The 18,248-nt window shown below is 57.1% G+C and overlaps 1 protein-coding gene across 4 annotated transcripts in view; it reads left to right on the top strand.

Annotated features, from left to right (window-relative positions):
- Positions 1-18,248, top strand: part of KIAA1614 (KIAA1614 ortholog) — a 55,297-nt gene that overhangs the window by 12,349 nt on the left and 24,700 nt on the right. The window contains exons 1-4 of one of the 4 annotated variants that reach the window (XM_025877686.2): positions 2,093-2,356; positions 4,030-4,973; positions 5,684-5,747; positions 14,981-15,124. In XM_025877686.2, coding sequence (XP_025733471.1) covers positions 2,301-2,356; positions 4,030-4,973; positions 5,684-5,747; positions 14,981-15,124 — 1,208 coding nt within the window. In that variant the 5' untranslated portion in view covers positions 2,093-2,300. Of the gene's footprint in view, positions 1-2,092; positions 2,357-2,629; positions 2,867-4,029; positions 4,974-5,683; positions 5,748-14,980; positions 15,125-18,248 lie in introns of those variants that run through there. The other 3 variants (XM_073900160.1, XM_073900161.1, XM_073900162.1) reach the window with 3 other exon arrangements.

The raw sequence follows: 18,248 nt of genomic DNA, 5'->3' as shown, positions 1-18,248 counted from the left end.
TTAACTTCTGGGGGTGGGGAACGGGAGTCATGAAGTTACCTGCAAGAGTCTGGGTTCTGAGATGCCTCTGGAAGGAGAAAGCAAGGCAGAAGATCTTGGAGCCCCGCAGGACTGGATTCGGATTCTGACTAGACTAGCTGTGTGGCCTCAGGCAAGTCCCTCAGCTCTCTATACCCCGATTTCCTTATCCCTAAAGTGGAGAAACACTACACTCACTTGGTGGGATGGTTGTAAAGATCTAAAGATCCTATATGGAGTCTCTTAGCTCGTAAAAGTTTCCCAATAATGGTAAGAGTAATGTTGTTGGGTTTGACATTGCATGTGGACGAGAGGAAGGGGTCTTACCAGGTTTCCAGAACTTTACCTTGGATTGCCGGAGTAAGGAAGGCAGAAAGTATCCAGACCGGAAGGGCCAGACCGCTGCTGCAGCATATTTTTTCTCTCATAGCACTTGACAATGTTTTGATTTTTTAGACTAACTCTTTCTATGCCAAACACGCACATGCAGAGTGCTGCCGCCCTCCCCCCGTGCGGTGCGGTTGAGGTGAGGGTCTTGAACTCTAGAAAGCATACCACTTACGAGCTCCATAATCTTGGGAAGATCACCTAACTCAGTTTCCTAATCTGTAGAAAGGAGACAATAAACAGTACCCATCTTTTAGGGTTACCATATGAGATAAGGCATGTAAAGTGCTTAGCCCAATGCCAGGTGCACAGTACCTCCATAAATCCCTGTATATGGTACGTTATTGTCTTATGAAGGGATCCGTACTAAGAAATGGCAGTAAGTGCCCTGTTGGAGGAACAGCTTGCTCTGGGACTATGGAAGGAGGTAGGGATTCACTTGCCAGAGCACTGACCCCAGACTTTGGAGACCACCTGACAGGAGAGCTGTGTGACCTTGGGCCTATTCTGTAACACACAGGGTTTGCCCTAGATAATCGCTCAGGTTCCTAAATTAGCCCAAGGTCAATCTAACACAGCTCCCCAAACAGCTGCTCTCACGCCTGGGGGGCTTGAGCCTTGCCCAGATGCCCCCACTTACAGGGTAAGTCCTCCTCACTCAAGAGCCAGGCCTCCCCCCGAAACCATCCCTGGCGTCCACCCCTGCGCAGGCACTTGGCAAGCACACTGTGTGGTCCTGTTGCTGTGCCTGTCATCTAGGTGGTGACAGTAGCACGCAAGTACAAATAGGAGAGCAACCCATACTTGAGTGAGAAGCTTGTCCGGCTGAAGGAACAATGAATGAGCACTCTTCTCTTTGCAGAGATTTCTGGAATCTCCTGGGTCCTCACTCTCTTATTGTTTCCTATCCTTTGTTGACAACTGTTTGGAAACAGGTGAGATTCCTTTACCTCCCTCTGGGTGGACAGAAAAAGCAAGCTCTGTTGGTTTGGGCCACAGGCTGCAGGGAAAAGCCTTTGCTGCCACTTCCTCCCAGGTGTGGAAAAAGTGACAAGGTCTCTTGAGGAGGCCCCAGGGCTCTGAGAACCGGTCCCTATCCCAGGGGCTGGCAATGCAGGTACCAGGCTCTCCCGCGGGCAGGGCAGGATGAGGGAACCCGCCTCCACTCCGGGTACCCTCGCGCCGCAGGAAAGCAGAAACGAATGACCTTGACCTCTGAGGCTGGGGCACCTCTGAGAGAGCGCCCCGAGTTCTCTGGAAAAGTTGTCTAAACAAAGGGCATTGGTTAGCTTCCACCCGGAGGGCCGAGCCTCCCCTCAAGCCGCGGGTGTAGAGTTACACGCATTCCCGCGGAGCCGGGGAGGAACGCGGTGTCTTCCTAGCCTTGGCTCGCGTGGAGCCGGGTCCCACGCCGCGCGCGCCCCGAAGCCTCGCCTGGGCCCGCGCGAAGGGGTCGGTCCCGCGGCGTCCTCCGAGGGCCCCGAGCCCCCTCGGTCCCCGCGCCCGGGCCCCGGCCCCGCTCGTCCTCCCTTCCCCGGGACGTGGGAACCCGCGGCCGCCCTCGCCGGGAGCAGGAGGCGAGCGGAGGGCGGCGGGGGCCGGGGTGGGGGGCTGGGGTGGGGGCACGGGCCCGTTCCTCCAGCCCCTTCCGCTGCCCCGCCTTTCTGCCCTCCTTGCTCCTTCTCTCGGCTCCCGGCCTGGGGCGCGCCAGGCTTGGCCTCTCCCCGGGGCTGGCAGAGCCGGGAACCAGCAGCCCATGCCGCTGCCTCCCCGCTCGGGCCGCGCCCGCTTCCCCCCGCGGACCCGCAGGCAGGCGGCGGCCCGCACCCCACCGCGCGGCCGGAACGGAGGGCGGAGGGGCGGAGGGCCGGAGGAGGGCCGCGCCGCTCCGCGGGATGGAGGGGGTGCCGGAGGCGGCGGCGGCGGCCCGGCCTGCGGGCGGCGGCCCCCAGTGAGTACGCGGGAGCGAGGCGCCGGGCCGGCGGGGTTGGCGGGGGAGCGGAGGGGATGGGGTGGGAGGGGGATGCCGGCCGCGCGCGGCCTCGGAGCGGACCGCGGCGCGGGGAGGCCGCCCTGCGCGTCCTTCCGGCTTCAGCCTGCGGGAGTCAGAGCCGACCCCGGGCTCGGCCCGGCCCGGCCCGGCCCGGCCGGCTCCACGGAAGGCTGCCGGTGCCCCGGGGAGCCCCGTGCAAGGCTCGCGTGCTCGAAGGGCTCCAGACCCGGATGCCCCGGGAATGCGGGTTCCAGAGCCTACCCGTCAGAAAGTTCTTTTCGTCTGGCTGGCCTTGCCCCGAATCCCCTGCTTTCTGAGCTGAACTTTTCTAGAAGAGAGAATTCGGTGGCTGGGCTGCAAAAAGAAAGTTGGTAAATTCCAGATCAGCTGGTGGAGGAAATGATCTCGCCCTCCTGAAGATACTCCTTATACTTCACAGGCTTAAGGCTGATGTGACATTTGCACTATGTATGTATTTTGCTTTATGAACTATGTACATTCCCGAAACATGTATAAATCGAATTGTAAACGACGATGGAGGGACTTGCCATTTCAGAGAATCCTGTGGTGAACTTTAGTTCATATATGAAGTGAAAAATTAACTCCTAATTTGTAATTTATGTAAATATGAATTTTTATACATGCAGTTTACTTCAAGTGAGACATATCTAAATGTATGGTGTTTAAGGAGCTTTTTCTCAGAGAGTGGGGTAAATATTAGTGCACTGAACCACTTGGGGAATAAAATCCTATGCTCATTTTCATTCTCTGTGAAGACATTGACATCAGCTCCGCCACCAAGGAGCTGTGTGATTCGGGCAAGTCACTTAACCTCTCCAGACTGGATATTCTCACCTACAGAATAAGGGGAGTGGGGGGTTAGTGATCCCCTGATCACTGAGTGCTTTGAGCCACCGGCCTTGGAAGGAGATTTGCATTCCAAATCCAGCCTTCTTTCAGCCCCCGTGTGACCAGATCTCTGTGCCTCAGTTTCTCCATCTGTGAAAATGAGGAAGATAATCCCCTTCTGGCAGAGTGTGTGAGGATCACTAGAGAGAGTGTGTTTGAAAGCTCTTGCAGGCCCGCCTGCCACAGAGTAGATGTGGATAGGAGCCGGTGACTCGTCACGGCCGCCCTTTGCACACAGCCCCATGCTGCTGACCTGTGGCTTGTACACAGGGAGGCACCTTCAACCAGGGGGTCAGATCCTGTGTGGTATCTTCCCGAAGTCCCTCATCCCCTTTGGCTCCCCTTAAAAAAGGAGGAGTTTGTTAGCTCTTAGCAGATGTTGACATCCTCCCCTGAGACCTCCTGTCAGCAAAGATGGAGGCCAGGGGCTGGGAAATTTGGCCCCTGTTGTCACTCTGGTCCACATGAGGCAGTTGTTTGAAGCTTCATCGTGCCCCATCTGTAAAATGGGGATAGAAAAACTAGAACACTGCTCAGACTTGGAAGAAAAAACTCAATAACTTATTTGTGCCACCCAGTGATTTATACTTTTCAAAGTTCTGTCCCCAGGTTGTTCTCATCTGCACAAGCCTCAATTCCAAGGCACTTTGGGGACCCAGGAGGTAGTTGGAGCTACTAGCCACATGCTGGGTCTCAGGAGCTCTGTCTGTTTTCTCCTCCAGAGGGACCCAAATAGGGAGCAGAACAACCAGCTCCATGGAGATGACCTTGGCTGTGGAGAGAAGTGGCCCTGAGCCACAGCTGGATAGTGGACACCTCCCAAGACCCTGGTCCTGCTCTCTGGAAGACAGAACATCCAGCCTGATGGCCCCCCAACACCCCAGGGCATGGGGGATACAACTCCCAGGTCCCTCTGTGCTGGAGTCCAAAGTGAGGGCCTTGAAGGAAAAAGTGACGGCAGGCAAACAGGGGGTGAGCCCCGGCCTCACTTCTCACGAGTGGCCATCCAAGAAACCCAAATGCAGGCGAGTCAAGGTGGGGGGAGCTGGGCCTCTGTCAGAGGGGTCTTCCTTGGCGGATGCTCAGGGGATGCTCCCTGCTCAGAATCTGCCTGATGGGCAGCTGGACAGCGATATCAGCAAGGAGGAACTTGCCCGGAACGGGGGTCCCAGACCTCCTAGGCCGCCTTCTCCTGGGCTGGAGTGCCGGAACGGGAGGAGCCCGCGGCCTCCAGAAGCAGTACAGGCCTTGCCCGACAATGAGAGGAGTCTGCTGCCAGGGCCTGGCTGTTTGGAAGAGAACCCTGTTCACAGAGTCACTCCAGGCCGGCCTGGGGGCCCTGGTCCTTGTAACAAAATCGCCCACATGCCCAACCTGAGGAAGGGAAGGTCATACACCCTTCAAGATGATCTAGTTACAGGGGGAGACCTGGACAGCTTGTCTCTTACCTGCGAGGAGGACTTTGTTCCCAGGCCAGCCTTGCTCGAGGGGTTCTGGCGAGCTGCAGAGCTGGGGGCTCTGGGCCCTGGGGGCAGTGCTTTATCCTTGTCTGACCGGGTGGAGAGGAACCGCCTTCTGCTGCAGGAGATGCTAAATGTTGGCGGCCAAGGCCCCCCCAGGGTGGGAATCCCAGCCTGGACTCCATCCTGGGACAGAGGTCTACCAGGTGAGGCTCTCTCTGTAGGTCTGGGTGGTGGGGGCCAAAGGAGGGAGTCCAGGAGGAGACGAGGGGCAAGAGGGTACCCGTGGTGGCGTGTGTCAGGAAAGGGAGAAGGGCACAGCTGCCGGCCACCTAATTCCTCAAGATGTCCTCTTACTCTGGGCTTTGACATACATTCTTTACCACCTCACAGCTAGCCTGTCTGCTGAAGACCCCCATGGCCCCCCCAGACCAACTGGAGGCTACCCTCAGAGCTTGGGATGCTTTCTCCCCTGTGGCTTACAGCCCTCTCTGGGGTGGCTCTCGGCACCTGCCTCCGGTGACCTGCCCCCAGCCCCCAGTGGAGCTCAGTGCCTCCTGGCGGAAGCCCCACCCGCAGGGGGCAGGGTTCTGCCAGGCAGCAGCTCCGCTGGGATGTGTAAGTGTTCGGGCCTGAGAGAGCCTTCTTTCCGTGCTTCCCCCCACTCCGAAAGTCCATTCCTCACCCCACACCTGAGAGGACCCACGCGGTCCCCTTCGCCCGTGGCAGTGCCCCCCTGTCACCATGACAGGCTATGCCTCCACTTCTTCAGCTGAGACACAGAGCGGGGTTGAGTGTGTCTAGGGAATAAGTCGCTCCTGGAGACAGCTTTCTTCCGGGTGTTCACTAAGTCACAGCTGAGAGCCCGGTGTCTGTCTGACTCTGCCCTGAGCTCCGCTTCTGTTCTATGTCCTAGAGCGACCAGCAGGGGACGTGGACTGGGACTCGGGCATCTCCTTGCAAGACTTGGACCAGAACAGGTGAGAGCCCACGGTGCACACGTCCTCTCCTGCCCTCCTCACTGGGGTCCCCTCGTTTGCCCGGCGCCAGGAGAGTGGGAGACCTCGAGAAAGCAAGAGGCAGGCAGGACCCCCTCCCTGCCCCGCGCCTCCACCCCCCCCCGCCCCCGCTGCCGCACCAGCAGACCAGTGGACAGCGGGCCACTGTGGATCCTCATATCTGAGGCCCCATGGAAGGTGTCAGCACCCCCCAGTGCCCACAGGTGCCTGGCCACTGGGAGAAAACCACTGGGCACAGGACACAGGGCCAAGAGCACTGCCAGCCACCTGCTCTGCGTCCCTGGGCATCCTTTCCCCGGCCCTGGGCTCAGTCTCTTGATCTCCAAGGTGGCCCAAATAGTGCCTGTCTGGTTTCCTTCACAGGACTGTGGTGAGGCTAATAGGAAAGAATGTGTGAAAATCCTTAGGGATAGTCCACAGATTTCCCCCACAGTTCCTTCCCCACCCAGGGGGTCTGCTGGCTCCTGCAAAGGAGTTCACCTCCTCTGACCTCACCTGTGACATCGCACAGACACAGACCAGTGTCTCTGGGCAGTTGGCGCAACGGCGTGCTCGGGGCCGTGGGGCCACTCTCCAGAGTGGACAGTGTCCTGGCAGGATGTGCACTCCGTGGGGCTGAGGGCCACCCCTGGTGCCTGCTCAGAGGTTGGCCCCCGCCTTCAACGAGCTCCTGGCCCCGGGCACACCGGGCTCCGTGTCTCCAGCTGTGCAGTGACGTCACTTGCTGAGGGTCTCCTGGCTCCTGTGGGGGGCAGAGGTCAGAGTTGTTGCTTCTTCATTCCCAGGCCATTCCCTGCAGAAATTCCACTTCAGTTGACCTGCCTTCCAGAAAACGTGGATGGGGCCCCCCTGGTCCTGCTTTCACAAATCGAGGGCTGCCCCGATTCAGGCGATCCAGCTTCTGCTTGGCTACTGGCCTTTGCCGTGGCCTTGGCCAAGGGCTGGTGGAGTGGGGGCTTTCTGGCTCCTTCATCCCTCATTATTTATGACTTGGAATCATAGTTGGCTCCCCTCTGCCAGGTCCCCACATAGCCCGGCCCCCGTGCAGAGGAGTGTGACTGCAGGAAGGACTGGCCCTCAGTGACACGCTCTCGGCCTCCCTGCCCTCTCCTTACCTGGGGAGCCCGTGGAGGAGGCAGCTGGGGCAGACGCACCGCGTGTCCTGGGAGACGGTACCTCCTCCTCTGTAGCTGCTCCTGCCCCCCACCTCTCACCCCCCCACCCCTGCCCCGGCAGGAGAGAGGCCCCGCCCCAGCCTGTTGCCCCTGGGGGCTTTGTCCAGAGCTCACTCTTGAAAGGAGAAACCAAAGTTCCCGACTGGCTTACCGGATTATAAGGAATAAAAATACCCAGTTTAGAGGAGGAGAACCTCAACTGTGGTGGAGGAAGGGACCCCCCCGCCCGCAAGTCCTGTGAGGAGATGGTGTTTGTGTAGAATCCTCCGGATGGGGATTTCTGGACTATTGTTTAAACTGCCAGGCCACCTGCAGCATTTTAGGGTTCAGGTGGGGTATATGTGTGCAGGTGCAGGATGTGTAGGTGTGTGCATATATGTGATGGGCGTGTGTGTGTGTGTGTGGAGGAAGAAACTGTCTTAGTGAGCTTTAGGACTGTGGCCAGCATATATCTGGGCATAGAGTTGGCATGGGGAAAACTGTGTCCTCCAGAGTGCCCCACTGACCTGCAATCTGCAGTCAGGCCCCTCCCGAACAGACACACAGGCCGAAGGGCCAGGGAACATACCCTAGTTCAAGGCTGAGTGAAACATTGGCCATGTCTTCAGGCCCCCCTGGGCAGAGCGCCTCATTTGGTTCTATTCTTGAGTCTCCTGGGCAGAAATTAAAGTACCCTAAGACACTGCAGGCTCCGTCTGTCCCCTAAGGGGGATGGATTTATTGATGCCATTTCCTTACAGCTGAACTTCCCAAGAGACCTCTGAAATAAGGCCTACTTCTCTCAGTTCTGTAATCCAGGGGTGCCAATCGGACCAGCATCCTGGGGATTTAGTGTCTGTACGGAGGGGCCTAGGGCCCTGGGCAGTGGCGTGTTCTGACGCGGTGGCCGTGCATCTTGGTGGCCGTCCTTCGGGGGGTCAGGACATGCTCTGGCAGTGAGTCCTGTGATCTCTGAGGATGTGACACAGAGAAGGTCCTGCCTCACACTCAGGTCCAGCATCAGTGCCTTTCAGGATTGCCATCAAATATCCATTTGACCACATTAATCCAGCCTGTACTTAATTATAATTGTCTGCAGTTGTTACTGCTTTGCATGGTGATGAGACAAGAAGCTCATGAAATGATGGTCACTGCAGAGCCTGAGACAGTCGTCACTGTGTGACGGGGGGGGGGGGGGGGGGAGGTGTGGGCCAGCCTGTTGGGGGGTCGTCAGCGGAAGAGTTGACCTTGCAGGTGGGACACCTGAGATGCTACAGGAACACCAGAGGTGCCCTGGGACCCTAGATGCTAAGGGCCAAATGCAGAGGAGACCTCCATCCCCTGACCCCAGGGTGGTCCCCTCTACTGAGGGGCAAGGGAAGGTTGAGTCCTAGAGAGCTGGAACATGCCGGTGGCCAGTCCCTCCCTCCAGAAGACCATGCCAGCCCTGCCCTTTTCCAGCCCCTGTTGTGTGCCAGGGCCTGTGTGAAGTCACTTTATCCTACTAACTACCTGTAGGGCTTGTTCTGTTTCCCTGACAAAGAGACCCCTCTGAAGAGAGGTTAAGTGACCTGCCCAGGGTCATACAGCTAGTAAGTGTGGGAGCCAGGATTTGCAGGCACTGGGGTCTGTGCCCTAACCCTTATGCCACACTGCCACGGCTGTCCTCTCCATGCCCCCCCAGGCCGCTCCTCGAGTTAGGGATCTGGGGGTCTTCTGCCTCCCCCAGTGCCGGCGAGGTGTTCTCGGGGATGGGCAAAGAAGGGGAGTTGACAGTCTCCAAGGGCTAATCTTGTTTCTCTCCCAAGCCACCGTTGAGATGATTTGGGGCATAAGGCTCTGGTTTGGGGAGTGGAGGGGGTGGGAGGTAAGCACTTCAGAGAGTGCAGACGGGGGCCGGTGCTGTCGGCCACCTGTTCACAGGCGGACTGGGAACTGGTCCCATCAGAGGCAGGAGCGGGAAGGAGAGTGCAGCGGGCACTCTGCTCAGGGCTGGCTCTGCCCTCTTCCATCCTTAGCAGCCCGTGGGCATCCCACCCCAACTCCATGAAATGGCCAGGACCAGCTCGGCCTCTTCCCTCTCTTGAGGCTCTGAGAGAGCAGATCAGGATTACAGGTCGCCCTAGGACCCTCAGTTACCCCAGCTTGTGCAAAACATATGTGAAGCCAGAGGTGCAGCAGCAGTCAAGGCAGTCCTCACCCCACGCCCTGCACCGAATGGGAGTCGGGAGCTGAAAGCACCCAGCTCTGGGCGGCTGCACGTGCCAGCGTGCCCCCTTGAGGCCGGCTCTGGCTCGAATCAGGACCTTCCGTGTGGGATCAGTGCTCCAGATCCTCAAGTGTGTCTGCAGGGCTTTAATGATTGCTCCGCTGTGCGCAAAATGGAGAGAAGAGGGTCTCTGGGGTTGTGTTTTATTTGTGCTCTGCTGATGAAGGAAACTTGGAGGATTCCCTAGGTTGTTGACCGACACTCCCCCCCCTCCCCCCGCCCCCGCCGCGCTGCATCCCTGTGGCAGAATCGTGCCCATTTTGGAAGCCGAGGCTCGAGGGAAGCTCAGTCCCGTACACACACCTCTTCATGAGAAGAGAAGGCAGAGTGCCAGCCCACAGACGCTCACACCCTGGTGGGTCGCAGTTTTCCGGCCCCAGCTGGGATTGCTACAGGTCAAAACTCCCTGCCCCAAAGCAGTTCATAGACTGTAAAGGGAGGCAGGCAGGGAGCCCCCAAGAGTTTCCGAGGCCTGGCCTGTGGCTCAAGGGGTCAGGCCCACAGCTGCGAGAAAATCTCCGGCTTGTTAAAAATTAACATATTAACTCACATTTCTGGAGAGCATCCTGTGAACCGACCACTGTGTCTGATTTCAGAGGGAATTGCCCGTTTGTGTGCTCACTGCCATCTTTGCACAGCTTTAGCGAAAGATGTTGTTGCTGGGTCTCCTCCTCGCGCTCCTTGGGGACAAAAACTATGCCGGTCTTCTCTCCGGGGCCCCGTAGCTGCAGGGAACAGGCCCTCAGGAAACGTTTGGCAGCGGCTCGCAGGCAGGAGTGTAGGTGGGCTCGAAAGAAGCGGGATGGACGCAGGAGAGGACACCCCCGGGTGGGTAGGACCTGCGGGAATGCTTTCGAGAAGGCTGAAGCGGCATGTGTGGATACTACAGGATACAAGACGGGAAGGCTGGCTCTCCATTTGTGGAGAGCTTTGGAATTGAGATCTTAAGTAGGGCAGTAACAAGTGGAGACACATTCACCATCTTCAAGTAAACCACTCGCCTGTGTTCTGATACCGTGCTCCCGGTTATCTAGGCTTCTAAGTCCTGGGTGGAGAAGGAAGGACGCTAACGTTGGAAGCCTTGATGCACAGCTCGTGCCACCTGGAGCTTTCACGCCATGCCATTTCCACACTCACATACACGCCACACGTGGAAACCCCCTGGTGGCCCTGCGAATATAGAGGCTGAAGAAAGCTACTTTCTCCTCCACCACCTGTGGGGGGTCGGGCTGACGTTCAAGCAGAGGAAGCCCTCCTCCTGGCCTCTGGAGTTGAGCCGGCCACTCTCCCTCCTACTTGGGGGTGTCTCGGGCACCTGCCTCTGCACACTGAGGCCAGGCAGTGCTGCCCAGAGGGGCCACCCCCAAGGAGTTTGTTAGCCTTCAAGAAGGCAAGAACAGGGCCAGCTGCTGTACTGTCCCCAAGCAAGAGGCTGGCGTCTTGACGCTGCTCGCCTGCACCAGGTCCTTTTCAAGGTGTTAAATGAGACAGGCGCCCCCTGCAGCAACCATTCTTGAGGACGTCTGCTCTTCCTTCTCTGTTGAGAAGTGACCTGTTTATTCTCTGGGCAGCAGTTTCGTCAGCCACCAGACAGTCTCCTCTGAGGGGCTCCCCATTGGTCGGATATTGCCTTCTCTGTGAAGCCCTGTCAAGAGCTGTCTAGAGCAAAACCCCCGAGCCTTCTGGAGCTTCAAAATGGTTTCCCTTCCAAACGTACCTTCCCCTTGCAGACGACGGCAAGATGATCTCTTCAGCAGGGATTTCAGTTCGCGGTTAGGGATTCCATCCTTTGTTCATAAGGGGGAGAGTTACCTAAAAAAAATAGCCCCCTTAATAACAGCAGTCGTAACAGTGAATGCTAACACTGATCGAATCTCACCCAGTACCCGGCTCTGCGATCAGCTCCTTTAAAAGGAGCTCAGTCTCACTTATCGACTGAGCCCTTAGTTAGCAGATGAGGAAACTGAGGCTTAGCCCCAAAGTAACCTACCAGGGTGACCCACTTGTAAGGGGCAGCCCCGAATTAGGACCTGGTTAGGCTGCCCCAGAACCACGCTTGGAACCCTCACTCTGGCCCCAGCCTGTCCGTGTCCTGTGACGATGCCCCGAGGATAGCCTCCCACCCTCAGGCCACACGCAGTCAGGACTCAGTTTCAGGCCTGCCTTTCTCTTCCCCTCCCTCGGGGAAACTGCACTCAGTGTAACAGCAGGAGAGCGCGACCCTCGCTCATCTAGAAAGATGGAACAGGTGCGGGGCAAGAAGGTTTATATATGTTCTGTATGCCATACATTCCCCTCTACCCACTGCATCCTGGAATCTGGGAAATGTCAGATCTCTATATATTCCAAATTATTTCCCTGATTCGTGTTCCTGGGATGGAAGGGTGAGACCCAGACTTGCTGGAGCTTATTATTTTAATCCAGGATTATGATGGCTGCAGAAAGATGCCACTCTGTCCTGCTGACCTCCCTCCTTGGCTAGGAGACGAGTGGAGGCTCTCCTGACTCGAGATCTCGGCCTGTCTGGCCACGAGGGGAGCTGAGGTCGGAGCTAAGCCTGTCTCTCCACCAGGAAACTGGCTTAGAGGGACAGGCCAGATGGGGGCACATGCTACCTTTGTCCTTGAAATGAGCTTGGGACACTGGTGGTTGGAGGGGCAGAGGGAAGGGCTAGAATACCCCTGTGGTGCTCCGGTTGTCCCCAGCAATTAGTTCCTTAAAAAAAAATTATTTATTTGAGAGAGAGAGAATGAGCAGGGGGGAGGGGCAGAGGGAGAGAGAGAGAAACAGGCTCCCCGCTGAGCGGGGAGCCCAATGCAGGGCTTGATCCCAGGACCCTGAGACTATGACGTGAGCTGAAGGCAGATGCTTCACCACCTGAGCCACCCAGGCGCCCCCAACAATTAGTTCCTTGTAGGTATTGCTGCTCCTCGGTGACTAGACCTCTGTGATGTGAACTCCCCAGGGAGAGTTCAAAATCCCCCACCCAACCCTGTGGTCTACCAGACTACCTGGCCAAAACCTGGACTCACAGGGTAGCAGTGGGAGTCTATGGGCCTGTCCAACTGCCTCTGTTCACAGATGGGAGATTAAGGCCCAGGGAGGAACAGCGTCCAGCCATGTTATCTCTGTGCCCTACCCGCTGAGCTAATGAGGCCCAGACATGCAGGTTTTCTAGAGAGCAGCAACGGTGTCTGTTCTGAGATGGAATTGCCTCAGCCTCGCCATGCGCTGATGGCCCCAGCCCTTCCAAGAAATTTCCACCAATGTGGGAGCTGAGACGGTGGGGTACAGTCCGTGATGGGAAGGGGTTGGCTCTAGGGCTGCGTGCCCCTGGGCAGAGGCCAGGGCCAGACGAGACAGGAAAGCCTCGCTCAGATGGAAGAGTCTGAACCTGTCAGGCTGGCAGGGCTGGCACCCTACCGGCAGACCAGCATGTTGCAGTGATGGTTCTGGGGTGGGCAGTCAGGCTGGGAGAGGCTCAACATCCCCCAGCACTGCAGCCGCTTGCCCCCGCCTTCCGGGAGAAAGAGCCCTTTCCCCTGCACGGGGCTGGTCAGGTCCAGGACTGCGTGCCCTGCTGACCTTGACGGCCATCTGTGAAGGTAGCTGCCACGCCCCTCCCGGCTCAGCTTGCTAGTGCACGGACGCCTTCAGGAGCCTAAAAAGCCTTACTTTTGTAATCAGTGGAGAAAGCAGCTTTGTCTGCCAGGAACCAAAGCAGGGCAGCTGATGAAAACAGAAAGAAATGGAAAAAAAAAAAAAAAAAGAATTAATAGCTCCAAGGAGAGGGAGCAGAAAGGAAGCAGCAAAGCTGGAAAATGGCTTAAAAACCTGGGGGCAAGGCCAGGCTTGGCAGCATCTGGCCAGCTGCCTGGGGGCCCTCCTGCCTGCCCACCAGGTCTTGTGACAAATGCCCTCCGACAGCCGGGGAACCACATTGTCCCCGGAAGGCTCCGAGTGTGGGGGCCGGCGGCTGCAGGGCGTCTCTTGGGCTGGTAACCTCATTATCTGTGCTGTGGGAGCAGGAGCCCCAGGGGGCACAGCTGTTCTCAGCAGAGGGTCGGAGAAGCTGCCTGCTTGGGAAGCTATGCAAAGCGAGGCCTCTCCTGCCAAAGGAGGCTTCACAGGGCCACAGGCCTGGAGAGTCACTTTCACGTCACTCCAGTAAACCCTCCTGGTTCCAAAACTGTGCCTGGGCCTTGCCAGGGTTCATATGCACAGATGGTGCCTTTATTCTAGCAGTTCTTTTTTTTTTTCCCTTGAGCTCCAAAGCAAGGTTAGGTGCAAAGCATGAGCAACAAAGAAAGAAAGACGAAAGCAAGCAAGAAAGGAAGAGAATAGGAAAGAAAAAAGAAAGAACCACAGACTGCCTGAGCTTGTCCAAGGATGTCCCAAGGAGGCCCCAGAATTATGCCATTTCCCACTCACATCTGTCATCTGTCATCCAGGAAACTGGTACCTTCCCCCAGTCAGGCCCCTTTCTTGGGGTCACCCATGCGGCAGGCGAGACAAGGGATTTGGGGGGCTACCGTCTGAGATCTAAGCCTGGCTGAGCCTCTCCCTGCCTGGGTTCTCTTTTGGTGGATCCTCCCTGGTGAGGACAGCCCAGCGTATCTGACAGTGAGGACAGGGGCAGCCGGGGGGCGGGGGGGGATGCTGAAGTCACGTCAAAGAATGTGACTCCAGCCACGCACACTCTCAGCCTGTCCTGGGATCCAGGGACAGAAGGAAGGAGGAGACAGAGGGTGTGGGAAGGAGACGGGAGGCAGTGGGGCTGGCGATCGTCTGCTTTGCTCTCCACTGATGTTCGACCTTGAGCAGTGCGCCAAATGTTCCCGTCTGCTGCGGAATACCCTCATCTGTCAGGCGGACAGCACACCTGCCCTGGGTCAGCCTGGCTGGGGAGAGGGAGCTCGGTGGAGAGAAATGGCTTGTCAGTGGGGGCTTGGGGGCTGCCGTTATTCTGTACCCTGGCGCAGGCTGTATGTCACCGTCTGCCAGACAGCTTTGAAAAAGGGCCTCGGCTCTGGACTGCGGTTCTGGACCTCCCCGGGAGGCCACACATCTGGTAGGTGGGGAGGGCTGGTAGAGGACCCTTATTTTTACGAAAATCGAGCCATTGGCTGACTTGGTGTGGGTCCAGCTTAATTTCTCTGAGCCCTGAGCCGATGCCTGACGGGTTTGGATTGGGACTGAGGCAGGCAAGAAAGCACCAGGATTTATAGAAATGTCATTCCCCCCAAGGAGCAGAATGTGACGGGCTGAGGCCTGACTCCTTGTGTCTGCGGTGGGGGCTTGCATGGGTACGTGTGGGTGCAAAGAGAGGCAGAAGGAGAGAGGGAGGTGATGTGTGTAAAGACCATCTGGCTGGGCACAGGCCCAGTCCAACAACGCCAGGCCCTTCCCCCGTCCTCCCAGATAACTCCCATTGCCTGCCCAGGGAAGGAACAATAGAATAATCTGGAGATTCCCCTGCCCTTCTTAGATCCTCCTGGGATCTCTGCCTCCAGTCCCTGAGCGGATGTCCGAGGTGGGCCATCTCCCTTCCCACGCAGGGCCATTGCCCAGACTCCAGGCCCCAGAGCCCCGGCCCCGGGCTGGAGCCCTCTGTGTGGGAGCTGGACAAGGAAGGCTGCACATGCAGAGCCTTTTCTGGCACAGCCAAGTTCAGTGCTGTTAAAGCCCTTCTAATCCATGTTATTTTCTTCTAATCCCTCCCCTCCCCCCCCACCCCCGCCGCCTGCTCCGGCCTGTGGGCCACCCTGCAGGACCTTTGGTCCCAAGCCGGAGTCTGTGCTGAGCCCCAGGCATGAGGAAGCCAAGCATCTGCTGCAGCGTGCCCGCATGAAGGCCAGGACCAGGCCCCTCCGTGCCAGCCATGAGATCGTGCCTGCCGTTGCTCAGGGCAGCCGGTGAGTGGGGCCCTGGCCAGGCTGGCCTAGGAGGGCTGTGGCAGGGAGAAGAGGTAGGATCTAGCCAAACTGCCGCTGCTCGCTCCTCCCTCTGTCTATGTGTGTGGTTCCCATGCCAGACACTTGATTTAACTCATTTAGTCGCTCAACACACCTTGACCGAGTGTCAAGTGTCAAACATTGAGTCATCAAAGATGAACGACACATAATCCGAGCTCCCTGGAGGGACAGATGTCACGGTCTCCAGGGAGAAAGACAGGCACGCAGATCAATACAATTCTGTGGACTGTGGTGTAGGAGAGGTGAGACAGGCATGCAGGGCAGGAAACCCAAACCTCCACCTGGACAGGATAGCAGAGGCTTGAGAGGCCGTGGCTGCTAAGTCGGGGCTTGAAGGGGGTGTAGATCTTCACTGGGCACATGCTGGAGGCTGGGGTGAGCATCCCAGGGCAGAAACCCTGAGCAGAAACACTGTGCTCGTTGGGGAGGGAGGGAGCGGCTCGAAGGCCAGAGAGCTCAGTGGAGGCCTGTCAGGGAGGCCTCCAGGCCTACTGAAAAATTGGGATGTCTCCAGGAATAGGTAGGAGGCACTGAAGGATTTTAAGTGGGTACATAGCATGATCACACATCCATCTCAGTAGAGCTGTTCTGGCCACCGGGTAGTGTTGGATCTGGGGGCCTGGGGAAGTCAGGGGGCTGAACTGTGGTCCTGGTGAGATGTGACAGGGACGAGGCTGTGGAGACAAGGGATTGCCAAGAGCCAGAAGCAGGCAGGTTTACTGAGGCAGCACAGAAGTTAGACTGGTTAAGACTCCGGAACCAGACCACTGGGTTTGAATTTGGGCTCTGCCACTTACTGGCTATGTGCCTTTAGGGAAGCCTCTGTGCCTCAGTTTCACACACCAGAGCCGGTGCACCTGGGTGGGCCTGACTCGGAGCTGCCAGCCCATGCCACATTGGGCCCGCCCCAAAGCAGGGTATCTGTGCTGTTGAGAAAGCCTCTGCTTTGGTCACATGATGGGTACGCTGGCTCTGCTGGTTTCCATTACCATGTGATACTAGAGGGAGTGAGGATTCTCAGTGGAACTGGACCTTATGCTCTTTGATGGGGAACGCTGAGCCCGCTCACTGAGGGCCGAGAACTGTCATGGCACCACTGAGGTGACTCCAGCATGCGCAAAGGGCTGAGGCCTGCCTCTGGGTTCAGGGTCATTGTGACCCCTTAGGAGAGGGGCACAGGAAATCCTAAATCCTGGCAAGCAGTGTCGAACAGGCTACCCTTTTATTTCTACATCTGTGCCTTGTCTCCCTCTGCTTGGAGGGCACTAGTTAGGAATGGGCATGGCTTCTTTGGAGCATCCGAACTATTATTCTCTGCATGTATATGGCCCCCAGAGCCTTAGAGTTACACAGAGCCCTCCGTTCCACTTTCTATAATCCTTAGGCTGGGTTTCATAGCCGCAAAATAGTCAAGAGGACAATTTGCGAAAGAGACGTGACTGCGTAAAGGTCCTCCCGGACACCTCCTGTGCCCCAGATTCCACGAGCAGCTCATAACAACCCCGGTCACTGACCTTAAAGTACGTTCCCTTTTGTCAGGCTGTCCCCTGGCCATCGAAATGCTATAGAAATGCAAGGTGACCCACTTTAGCAGCTGCTGTGTCCAGAAAGAATTACTTCGACTTGGCAGCACTGGTGAATCCTCAGAGGGTGTAGCTGAAAAATCAACACCAGATGGCTTGCTGCAGATGCTTCTAAAGGTTATGCTTGTCAGAGCACCCTGGAGAGCCATGCTGAGTTCACAGGGAGATGCCGCACGGGCCCCAGGCCTGAGTCGGATGCAGGAGCAGCCCCGCACCCTCCCCTGCCCTCAGCCCAGAGGCATCCCTCCTTCCAAAGAGCAGCTCGGTAGAAGATGGATGGAAGAGTGGGGGCAGGCAGAGCAGTCTCCAGAAGGCTCTAGCCTCAGTCTGGCTGGAGGTGGCTGGGGCAGGCCCGGACAGACAGACTTTCCTAGGAGGGAAAGAGGTAGCCGTAGCTGCATTTTCTGGCAGCAAACCAATGTAGAAATCCAGCAGCTCCTGGAAACACAGGCTCTTGCCATTTGGGGGACAGGCACACCGAGGTTGGTGTTCCTAATACCGGGAGGGCAGAACATGTCAGCAAGATGCAGAGCCCGGGAGGGGGGCACCACGAGTGCTCTTGTCCCGTGTCAGGTAGTGGTTGCAATAAGACTACAGAGCGTGTGTGGGTTGCACTGATTGTGTGGTTACGACAGCACTGTTATAGGAAGTGGGCCTCCAGAAAGGGCTTCTGCCCGTTGGGGTGCCTCTTGTTCCTGGGGGAGGGGAGGTGATGCAGTTTCTCTGGCCAGAGCCTTCCCTTCCTGGGCAAGAATGGTCTGGAGAGCTGACCCAGGAACCCCGCATGGACAGCGACCCCTCAGATCCTGAGCTGCAGAAGAGACATAGGTGCAGGTGGGGTCCTCAGGGGCCAGAGCTTGGGGCTCCAGGGGCTCCACAGGCACCAACAGAAAACTGTCACCAGCTCAGGGATCACAGGGACCTCCCTGGCCATGTTGAGACAAGCAGGGAGACCCTGAACCATTCTCACCAGGGGGCGATCCTAGCGAAGAGCTTCACGTCTCTGCCGCGAACCCCTCTCTGAATGCAGACCCACATTATGACTTCGAGGGGTCCAAGGCACTCTGGCCTTCTCTGCGGTCCTCCATAAAAAAAAGCTAAAAGTTATAGTTTACCACCGTGCTGGTTTAAAGGTATTATATATTAGAATGTTTTCTTAGACTTAAAAGTTTGTTTCCTTCTTACTTGAAAAGAAATTAAAACATTTTCATGGGTCCCTGGAAGTATCGTGGCCCATAGATACTGTGGCTGTTGGGCCCAATGGGGAAACTGGCCCTGTGTGAATGTGAGCTCCAGAAAACAGGATGACTGACGACCCCTCAGTATTCCTCAAAGCAGCCATTTTAAGCACAGGCTCTGCTCAGGTTTCAAAGCAGGCAGATCCACTTGCTTAGCAGTAGTTCTGTAAAAAAAAAAAAATTCCTCCTGGAGCAGTGCTTATTAAGAGAAAATACTGGAGTCAGGATTAGCAGCAGGTGTGC

The sequence above is a fragment of the Callorhinus ursinus genome, unplaced genomic scaffold (assembly GCF_003265705.2).
Source record: "Callorhinus ursinus isolate GAN/ISIS: 27379988/994484 unplaced genomic scaffold, GSC_fseal_2.0 scaffold13, whole genome shotgun sequence".
Classification (NCBI taxonomy): Eukaryota; Metazoa; Chordata; class Mammalia; order Carnivora; family Otariidae; genus Callorhinus; species Callorhinus ursinus.
The sequence above is the reverse complement of the archived record's forward strand: the minus strand, read 5'-3'. Positions and strand labels throughout refer to the sequence as shown.